Source organism: Danio rerio, chromosome 12, assembly GCF_052040795.2.
Source record: "Danio rerio strain M-AB ecotype USA chromosome 12, GRCz13ab, whole genome shotgun sequence".
Taxonomy (NCBI): Eukaryota; Metazoa; Chordata; class Actinopteri; order Cypriniformes; family Danionidae; genus Danio; species Danio rerio.
The window spans coordinates 22,353,711-22,365,783 of NC_141032.1; the positions used below are offsets into that span (position 1 = coordinate 22,353,711).

Consider the following 12,073-nt stretch of genomic DNA (forward strand, 5'->3'; position numbering starts at 1 on the left):
ACCTCAGGAACTGTTCCACCGGTCTCCTCCGGGCTTCATTTACACTGAACATTGAACTATTTATTTGCTCTTTTTCCTCTACTTAAGGTGTTTTTGGTTCGATCTAAGAAAATAAATTCTTAGTGTTACCTGCATTATTAAATCTGTGATTTCTCCTAACATTGAGTAGCAACAAAAAATAGCACTTATTTGGAAAATCATAATACAGATTTGACAGTACTTCACCATTGGGATTTTATGAGTTTTCTTTCCATTACCCTCTATTCTGTTCTTCTTTTGGATCTCCTGTAGAAACTGAAGGCGGTTTTGGAGCTGTTGTCGCCTGTAGAGGACGTTCCACAGGTTTTTGGTGTCTTCATCCTGTTCAGAGGCCTCCGGCAGCTCTGGGTTCATAGTACCACTGCCCTACAAGTCAAATTACATTGATTTTACAATCTAATTTGTACATTTACATTTTAGCAAATGAGAAAGACTCCAAAGTCCTACTGTTCTACACGTGTAGTTGTCTGTGGATTTACTGTAACAAGAATAAGCTTGTGAACCATTTACAGTTATCTGCAAACATAACAAAATGTGGTCTAAAATTTTATTGTTGGTTTATTTTGATTGAAGCCACTGTAAAAAACGAACACAATCTATGTAAAAAAAAAAAAAAAATATATATATATATATATATATATATATATATATATATATATATATATATATATATATATATTTATTTATTTATTTATTTTTATTTTTTTTTTACGTTAAAATTGATTAACATCATTTAGATCCACCCAACTTTTCATGTAGCTACCATAGATACTTCACACTCCACACTGTCCATACTGTACCAGTGGTCAACAGTAAATCAACTCCCAAATTGAATGGTTCATATACCTGGTATTAAAAGCTGAGAGATAAATTCTACTTTCCTAAACCTTTAGTTAACCTCCTTAAACAGCGGGTAAATAAGTATTGAACATGTGGATTGGAAAAAATTCAAACATGCAAATAAACCAATCTTTTTATTTTTCAGAAATCAGGACTTTTTTTTTTTTGGTAATGACATCTTCAAGATGCCTCTTGTATGGATTCACATGCATTTCTCAGGTATGACTTCAACAGCTTCTACAAATCTTAAAGGTTCTGTAGGTCTCAGCTTTCAATCTTATATTGTATTGGATTCAAGTCAGGTGATTGGTTGGGCCATTCTAGCAGCTTTATTTTCTTTTTCTAAAAGCAATTGAAATTTATCTTGTCTATGTTTGGAAACACTTTTATGAACAAATTCTAGTATGCGCATTAAAAAGGTCATGTGATGTTGTCATAAGAAATCATGTGATGATAAAAGTTTGCAAATGGACAAACCAGCTGGCTAAGCACATCTAAAATGTTGTTTTAGTCATTCTAAAACACCTTAATCATTTCAGTGTTAGTGTTATTATATTATTAATGACCTCCAGAATCAAGAGCATTTGTGCTGTGCATCTCACGACTTCAAACGCCACCATGCGCTCATTGCATGTCGCCATTTGTCTTCTGAGGTGCAAGTAATTTATTAAATAAATAAAAGATTCACGCAGCTTCTCCTACCACAGCAAATTGCGTTTTTACTGTTGATATTTGGCGCCAGATAATGATGGAAGTGGTGATTTCTTTCTCTTTGACTGATTGGATGGAAATGCTGCTTTATTTGCATGTTTTTTATGCAATATTCCTGCTTTGCGCATACATTTAATTTGCATCTTTGGATGGAAACATAGTTATTGTCAAAAACCTAAATTATATTGATTATGTAGTTAAACAATTGTAATTATAAATGAATAATAGCTTCACCACAGTATAAGCTTATTTTAAACATAGTTTTGTATTAAAACTAAACGTTTCTCTATTTGACTTGAGAACTGTGTTTGTACAAATGGTAATTTATCTGCCAAAAATAAAATTAAAAAACATTGCTACTACACTTTGAATATATTAAATCCATGGTTAATTATCATAATTTGAGTTCTAACAACACATAAACTTACACTGCACTTAACGTAGCACTGGAATGCTGAGTTAACAGCACAAATGCAATGCTACAGTAGCTTAACTCCAGACATAATCTTGTCTACAACTCAATCCTAATCCTGCTTTTTTAATTATCTTCTTAATCACTGTAGTTTATAAACACCCAGCTCTTCAGCAAAGCTTCTGTGGCCTTTCCCTGCTCTTTTCATCTCTGTATTGTTATTCAAAATCCTGTGAAAGCACTAACCACACTTTGCTCATCATTTTTTTAGCTATCTAATACTGACTCCATTTAGTTACTGTGTGAAAAAGTAGCAGTTAAACATTTGGAAACACAGATTCTATGATCTAAAGATTTAATAGATTAAGTGTTTTAATACATAAAATACAAATTGGGCCTTCAAATGCATTTCTTTACAAAACTATTAATTTATCCATTTGTTCATTTTTAAAAAGTCATTTTGACTAAAAATAACCAAAATTTGCTAAACTCATTTTTTGTATTATACCTGTGCAGCGTTTTTCACATTTTTGAGGTTATACATTAAATTAGGGATAAGCCGATACCACTTATTTTTACAAACCGATACGAGTATGAGTATTTTAGTTTGTGTACTTGCCGATATGGAGTACCGATTCCGTTAAGTGCAATTCATTTGAAAAGAGTTTTTTTTTCTTTTCTTTTTTTGCCTGTAGCAAGTATGAACACAAAAATCTTTAACAAAAGGCTATTCCAAGTCAAAATTATACACACATTGTTGATAACCCTTTAAATCAATAGACCTTATCGATTACCGATTAAGCATGGACATTTAAAGAATTAGCTATCCTTGCGTTGGCATGCATCCATGACTTTATAATCAAGTGTGTGCAGTTTACGTTACCTTATGGAGTCACTCTCTTGATATTGCATATTGGGGACCGATAGAATGTTTACAGAAGATAGTTTTGATTTTTTACATATAATGTTCCATTACTTAAAATTTTCTTTATTCATAGTTTGTATATGAAATGAGCACTAGCTTGTTTCACTGTGATTATTATGCAAGGATCAGATTGCTTTTTCGGTTTATTCCTAAGTAGCCTATTGTTGATTAGGTATTTTATAAACAGATTGTTTAAAAGGACTAAGCTATTATTATGCAATGCATCAATTAATACATTAAGACATTAAAGTCTGGTAGGACAACAAATCACATCCACATAGTGAAATACTGTTGAGTGGTATCGGCATTTCATGTACAATACAAGTACGAGTATAAGTATTTTAACCAAATATCAAACGATACTGGTATCGATATTGGTGCATCCCTACAATAAATAATTGTTTTGTAATAGTTTTCATTGCTTAACAGGTTTCCAAAATGTGAAAACTATAGCAATAATAATAGAATGAAAAGGAGTGTCAACCTCTAACTGGAATTGTAGGTGTACTAACACTTAGCACATTAAACAAACCAGGCTTTGAAGATCTTGTTATATTTGATTATGTGATTTAGGTAAATTTGATTTAGTGATTTTGCAACACAAATATGCTATGCACATTTTCGTGCCAATTTCCATAGAACTCCTCTTTGCAGATAGTTAGGTAATGTTTCATTTCTGAAGAACACACCCAAAGCAGGCTTTCTAATCATTGTCCACATAAACAAATACACAAGCACCAATAAAGAGACACAAACATGAACATTTCCTCACCATTTAGTGATTCTAAACATTTATGAATTCTTCTTTTGTTGAACACAAAACAACATATTCTGAAAAATGTTGGGTGAAAAGCAGCCATTGACATCCATAGAAGCTGATCCAGGATATAGGAATATATTGAAATGACATGTAAACATACAAGTTCATGTTTGGAGTTCAGGTATATAAAATGTCATGCATGTCAAAATATTGCAAAAAAGTCTGTTTACATTTTTTTGAACAATTAAAATTACAAATCTGTGCAAATATATTAGAAGTGATAATATGTATGTTAATATATGGACATATATTTTAAATAATAACTAATATATTTGAACTTATTTTACATATTTTTGTGTATTTGTAATTAATATTAGAAAAGAAAATGTTATCGACCGTTCTGAAATATATGTTGCATATATGACCTGTCTTATATACTTGTGAAATCCAACTTGTATGTCATATAGGAAATTTGCTTAAATTTCCATATATCAGATTTCTGTATAGGATAAGAAAAAGAAATGGCTGCTGCTCTTCAACATTCTTCATTATATCTTCTTTGTGTTCAACAGGAGAAAAAAAAACATTTTTTTTTTTGGGTTAATTATCACGTTAAGTGCTGGAAAATGACCCAATATTCTGATATACAGTTGCAGTCAGAATTATTAGCCCCCCTTTTTATTTTTTCCCTCAATTTCTGTTTAACGAAGAGAAGATTTTCTCAACACATTTCTAAACATAACAGTTTTCATAACTCATTTCCAATAACTGATTTATTTTATCTTTCTATACAGCTTAAAGTGACATTTAAAAGCTTAACTAGGTTGGGCAGGTTAGGGTAATTAGGCAAGTTATTGTATAGCGATGATTTGTTCTGTAGACTATCGAAAAAATATATAGCTTAAAGGTGCTAATAATTTTGACCTTAACATGTTATTAAAAAATTAACAACTGCTTTTTTTCTAGCCAAAATAAAACAAATAAGACTTTCTCCAGAAGAAAAAATAATATCAGACGTACTGTGAAAATTTCTGTGAAAAAAATTCAAAGAGGTTTAATAATTCTGATTTTAACAGTAGATAAAAACTTTTGTTGCCATTTTCAAACTATGCTCCCTCGATCTTAAACAATCTTCCCACACTGTAAAAATTAAATGTAAATTAATTAAAGTTTTAGGCTGAATCAAATTAACCTTATGAGTCCATTGAACTTATATTATGTTAAACTGACTTGAAACAGCTTGCACAACTTATAAAATTAAGTTAGAACATGATTAACTTAGGTTAATGAGTTACAATGAGCTAAAACGTGCTGTCAGGACTAACTGATCATATTTTTTTTACAATGCAGTTATATAATAAATTAAGGTCTAAGTTATATAGAAGTTATTAAGTTTGTAGTGAAATTGACAGCACCTCTTTTATGTATTAAGAAAATGCATGATCTACAGAAATCAGGCATTGTAAAATATTGCAGTACATATAAAAAGGTACCAACATTCTATTTGATATTTTAATGGGAATCAACTGATTTGCTTTTGAATGTGTCAAAAGTGTTGAAACATTACTTTTTTTATTTTTTTATTTTGCGCACCACTGGTGCATATGTTTAAATATATTCAATATAATACCATTACAGTCTATTTACATTTAAAATAGATGCTTTCTAAGTGAAAATATGTAAAGATTAAGTATATTTATGCAATTTAAAGCTGAATTCTCAAGATCTTTACTCCAGTCTTCAGTGTCACATGACCCTTCAGAAATTATTTTAATAAGCTTGAAACATTGATCAAGAAACATTGATTACTATAGTTAAGGATGAAAAGAGTTGTGCTGCTTCTTATTCTTGTCGAACCATGACATATTACCCCTTTAAAAATAAAATTTCAACAATTTTACCTCTATAAAATGCTTTAATTCATTGAAAACACATTAAATGTAAAATGATTTAAAACTTTCTATCCATCAAAGAATAAAAAAAAAGTTAAAAGCTTCTTGAGTTTCTACAAAAATATGCAAAACTGTCAACAATTTTAACAATAAGGACCATTAGTAATGCTTGTTTACCAATAATAATTGATCATAAAAGAGCAGAAAATCCTCATTAGATAAGAATCATCAAATCTCTGGTAGTTTGGTAGTTTTGTTTGTATATATTACACAAGTTGAATTCAGTTTTGAGTGTTTGAGGCTCCAGCTGTTATCAAAAAGAAGCCCATTTACATGATTTGTTAAGAAGTTCAACAATATTTCTGATTAAATGTTGAGGACACAACATTACCTGCAGGCACAAGGGTGCTGCGTTTGTTCAGTGAGTCACAGTTCGGTTCCGGTTGTGGAAATATATTGCAGTATTGAAGATTATGTTATTCCTCTTGCAGTCTGCGTTCAGCACTTTTCCTTATGCTGTGGTTTTGCACAGTAAAACCTCCATTATCTCTCATGCCTTCATCCTCATCTAATCATAACATCAGACGACATGGAAAAGCTAAAAAAACCAAAACAAAAACAGTGTGAACAATCATTAAAAATGCTGAAAAAATTCACAGCAAATCCTTCCGATGATATTCACCTCGTTCACCGTTTGTGTTTTTGTGAGCTAAACAAGGCAAGATAAAATTTCCATCTTGGTTTGAATGCATTTTCATAATCAAATTTGCAATAGGGGATGACTGTAAACTGGTGAGTGTGTGTGTGTGTGCGTGCTTGTGGTAAATGCATACTGCTGGTTTCCAATTAGAATATGAAGATGTTCAGCAATAAATAATACTTTCTTAACATAATATTGTGTTTTTAATTGATGAGGAACAAGGAAAATTTTAATCATGAGCATCGTGATATCAATTTTAGGTTGTAACCTTTTATTTTAAAGATATTATTTAAGTTTTTTTTTTTGGTTTGTTTGTTTGTTTTGAGAAGATGTACATGGCATCACTTCATAAATGCACAAAAATAAGTATATATGTAAAGAATAAAATAATAATAAAAAGCTTGTTTTATGTAGTGCCCTTCCAGTGTTCAAGGGTGCTTTGCAATAAACGCAGGAGAACAAGAAAAACAAAGCCATAAAAGGCTTGAGAAAATAGCAGACTGATAATAATATGTAACAGGAATAACAAAGAGAGGGGAAAAGACAACAAAAAAGAAACACTCAAATCTAATGAACTTAATGATTATAACATTCAGAAAATATGAAAATTTTAAAAAGAGACTCAAACAAAAATGTATCTGTTAACCTAAAAATATTTGTATATGTAATTTTGTCACATTGTAATTCTTTTTATATTTTAAGTTTTTTTTTTTCTAAAAGTTTGGCTGGAATTATTATTTTTAATTGCTAATGTCAATATTATTAGCTCCTTTCGGAAGCATTTTTTCTTTAAATGGCCACTGAACATACCACAGTTGTCCAGTGACAAGATTAGTTAACCTAATTTACCTAGTAAAGCCTTTAAATTGCACTTTAAGCTGAATATTAGTATGTTGTAAAATATTGTCATCATGGAAATGACAAAAGAAATGAGTTATTGGAAATTATTATAAAAATATTGTATAATAATGTGTTTTAAAAAATTTTACAGCACTTGGGAAACATTTGAAAAAAATTAAGTTTTAAAGGAGGTCTAAGACTTTTGTCTTAAACTGTGAATATACCGTATTGAAATTTGTCTTTTTCTGTTGGTCACCTCTAGAGGTCAGACTTTCACAGTGGACAGAGTTTGTCTGGACCATTTTATACAGTCATTCGTCTGGACACTGATGACGCTGATTTAACAAATTTAAACTTGCAAGTTTGGCTTTCAATTTAAATTTTAAGAATTATTATAATGGAAATGCACAAACTAAATCTGCTTAAGTGATTGTTTTTTGACAGATGTAGAATACCAAAGCATGGAGAGAAGTGTCTAAATCCGTGTTTAAGTATCATTTTTAGTAACATGTTATTTTAAAGTGTCTTTGTTACATATAATCCATGTATAGTGATTATAATTAATTATACATAATTGCATGCAACCTAACTGAAATTCATAACCCTAATCATGAATGTAGTTAATTAATATTATTCACTAAATGAATAGCACAAAACACCCTAAAATAAAATGTAACCTCCTCTTACTTTATTGTTTTTACTATCCTTGATATTGATATTTCACCATATATTCATATAAATTCTAAATTGTATATATAGAGATTTATATATAAATATATAAAAATAAATATATATTTTACATTATATATACAATTGCAGTCATAATTTTAGTTCCACAATTTAGCTCCACTTTTAATTGTTTTTCTTTTAAAAATATTTCCCAAATGATGTTTAACAGAGCAAGAAAATTTTCATGGTATGTCTGATGATAGAAAGTCTTATTTGTTTTACTTCAGCAAGAATAAAAGCAGTTTTTAATTTTTAAACAGGATTTTATTGTCAAAATTATTAGCCCCTTTAAGTTATATATTTTTTCAATAGCCTGCAGAACAAACCATCGTTATACAATAACTTGCCTAATTCCCCTAACCTGCCTAGTTAACCTAATTAACAATATATATATGCATATCTGGGTTTTTCAGCAATATCTCATAATTTTTGTATGTGGGTAAGTGTGATTATTTTTGTTAAATTTATTGCTTTATTTGTTTATTTATTAAATTTGTTTGACAATTATGTGTATTTATATGTTAATTTTATTATTATTTATTTTAATTTATTAATCATACCAAATATACCTTATTGTTTTTCAGTGTCTTAAATTTGTCTTTTTTTTTTTTTTTTGCATACTGAAATGCAAAAATGTGCATATTGAAATGCCACCTATGGTATGTACTGCAATACTCTTATAGCGTATTAAGGTTATATAATAAAAAGATAAAACTGTTTTATAATCATATGCCCCATATAACTTATAACCATATAACTTACTTTAATGCAGTGAAAATTAATGATATAATAAGTTCCCCCCCAAAGTTCCCTCATGTACATAGCAAGATGTTTTGTAATAAAAACATGACTATAATATAATTTAATATAATATGATATAATATAATATAACCCCTTATGCAGATGCCAATTTATGAAAGAAAAAAGTTTAGCATTATATTGTAATTTCCCTTTTAATGTGAAATTTAATAATAATAATAATAATAATAATAATAAATGTTTGCGTGGGGTTTCTCCCACAGTTCAAAGAAATGCGCCATAGGTGAATTGAATAATTGTATTGTATGTGTGTTAATGAGTGTGTATGGATGTTTCACAGTACTGGGCTGCAGCTGGAAGGGCATTTGCTGTGTAAAACATATACTAGATAAGTTGGCGGTTCATTCCGCTGTGGCGACCCCTGATGAATAAAGGGATCAAGCCGAAAAGAAAATGATTGAATGGATGGCTGTTGAATGATCATTATCTACATACACATATTCCCGCAGTGTTGGAGTCTGTGGGAGGCAGTCGACGTGTTTCTGTAAAGGGTGTGCGTGTGTCCATTGACATTGTCTGTGTGACCCAAATGCTGCCTGAGAGGAAGCAGCTGGACTGAGTGGGTGAGTAATAAGCCATAGATAATAAGCGGTAAGGTTTAGATGGCATACAGCTGTGGATCAATATAGCATAATTTTTGTGCCACAAACAGTACAACAATTACTGTTTTTACATTACGAGGGCTGGGGGTGGTGGGCGTAATAAAATACAACTGAGTCAGAGTATAATATGAATAATAATCGATGTAATTACTGTTTTTACACTAATGAGGGTAGAAGTTAAAAATGGTTAATTTAATAGACAATATAAATGATAAACAGCATAAATAATTATTGTAAACTTCCGCCCGCAGCTCTATCCCTTCTAGCAACAACCCTAATAAACGTTTCTGCTGCAAACCCTCAAGAACCCGCTCCTCCACTTGAGCATTCAGACCTGCGCCTCCTCTGTTTCTTCAGCTCCATCATTGCAGTTCTATCTATAGACCCATCAGTGTGTCACAGACGGGACGTCCAGTCTCTGCTGCAGGCACATGTGCCAAACGTGTCCTGGGTTGATGATGTAATCTGGGGCGGGACTTACTATAGAGTGGGCGTGGCACATGGGACTAAAACTCTGAGCAAAGGAAACAAGATTATGCTGCTGCAGTCTTTCATCGCACTGGGGAAGTAACGATAGATGAATATTAGGCCATTGTGCTGCTCTCTTGTTGGTGTTGATATTGTGGATTTATTCTTTAAAGAACATTTAATGGAAAATCTAACGCAATATATATGTTTTCATTGTCCAAATGGGAAATTAGAGCATATTTTAATATACTGCATGGAACAGATGCATATCAAAATATACATACAGCTATGAAGATAAAGACTGCACTACATTAGTGTGTAATTGCTTTTGTCCGTTGCCAGCATGGTGAAAGGAGCTGAAAAAATGTATATATATATATATATATATATATATATATATATATATATATATATATATATATATATATATATATATATATATATATATATATATATATATATATATATATATACATACATACATACATTTTTTCAGCTCCTTTCACCAAAATAATATATATATATATATATATATATATATATATATATATATATATATATATATATATATATATATATATATATATATATATAAATTTTATTTTTATTTGAGGTTTCAATACTGCATTTTAGTGACATTTTAAGCTCTGTTTTATCAGGATTAGCTTGTCTGCTGGTTGTTACCACAATTTTTATTGTACCGAAAGCATTTCTTAATTATTTAGAAAAAAGAAATAGGTTTAAAAAATACTTAATTACTTATTATTTTTAAAATACTAATTTATCACATCATAACATTAAAAAAATAATCTGTTAAAGTTTTAAATTAAAAACTGTAGTCTATTGTTTTTTGTTAGGAAAATAGCAAACTGGCTTTCACATTCAACTTTCCTCTGTGTAAATTTGGTCATTTGAATAATAAAAAATTCAAACAAAATTCATAGATAACAACAATAGTCTAATTAGTATTAAAAATTAACTTTAATATGTTTTAGATTTATATTTTAGTGCTTCACTTATTTTATCTGTCATTTTTTCATTCAAGAATAAGGTCCAAGTCAGCGCCTGGTAATGTGCGTGAACATATAGCAGTGACGTGCTTGCGGTGACCCCAATTCTTCCCGATTCTTTCCCTCTCTCTGCTCCTATAATACTTTCCTGTCTGAAATATCTACTGTCCTATTATATTAAAGATGAAAAAAAAAGAATAAGGTCCAAGATTTAGAAAAAAAAAAGTTACTTGTAAACTGTATTTTTCTATTTAACAATACATTAGGTCAGTAGTGAAAGATGACTTCACTTATGTCAGGTTTCACTTAGTCTTAAAGCCTTCTTTGATTAGTTATATTCACATTGTGTGATGGCATAGCAGTCAACATAGGACAAATGAGCTTGTATATGCAAATTCCTGACTTTGTCAGTGAGGGGTGGGTCTTTTGAACTACCGGAACCCCGAACTAAGCGGAAAAGAAAATGAATGAATGAAATATATATGGAAAGTAACAGCCCATGTATTATTCATATAATGCAATCCATTACACTAAATTTAATTTGGTGCATCTTTTACGTATCCATATAATAATCGTTGATTGGCATATCTTTAGAGAACAAGATAGGTGCTGCAGACTCTCATAAAGTCGAGGACGAAAACAGACAAATCACATCTACTGAGCGCAGACACAATTAAAGATACCTGCTTGTACTTGCAGTCATTACTCTACAGCTACACACACTGAGAGAAACACACATGCATGTACACACACACATACACACACACATACACACACACGATAACTGTGTTCCTGAAGCACAAACAATGGAACAATGAAAAAAGAGTCAAATTTGTCATCACAGGAACACACTGTTTTCAAATATATTGAAATGCTGCTTTTAATTGTACTGTATATACAGTATTGTATTGAACAATACTGGTGTTTTTACTTCACTACTTTTACTTTATTTTTACTTTAAGGGTGTCTTGAAGAACATGAGAGGTTCTGCTATAATTGAAACAGTAGTGTGCATGACTTTGTATGAATTAAACAATTTTGGAAACAAATATATTTTATATTGTTACAAATATATGTGAAAGAGTCAAATATGAGTTTTTATTACAGCAATTAATGCATAATAAAGCTTTTGTTTTCCCCCATACATTAGAATACACAGAATTACATTTAGTCCAGCTTAATTTGATTTTTCTGAATAAAGAAAAACGCAATCATTTTCATACACTTAGACAATGTAATAATAATGTGTACCAAACCAAATAGTTATTTCTGGAATGAAATGGAAGTTTCTTCGGATAACAGTACTGTAAAGTGACACTAGCTTTT

The 12,073-nt window shown here is 30.3% G+C and overlaps 1 protein-coding gene across 2 annotated transcripts in view; it reads right to left on the bottom strand.

Moving 5' to 3' along the window:
• The window catches only part of LOC103911911 (uncharacterized), a 30,115-nt gene extending 20,397 nt beyond the window's left edge, over window positions 1–9,718 (bottom strand). Inside the window, exons 1-3 of one of the 2 annotated variants that reach the window (XR_015504047.1) lie at window positions 9,604–9,718; window positions 5,971–6,177; window positions 258–405 (exon numbers count right to left, since the gene is read on the bottom strand). Coding sequence is in view for 1 of the 2 variants with exons in the window: in XM_087276218.1 (XP_087132344.1) it covers window positions 258–393 (136 nt within the window). In the remaining variant the exon portion in view is untranslated. Of the gene's footprint in view, window positions 1–257; window positions 406–5,970; window positions 6,944–9,603 lie in introns of those variants that run through there. The other variant, XM_087276218.1, reaches the window with a different exon arrangement.
• Window positions 9,719–12,073: the final 2,355 nt, after the last annotated feature.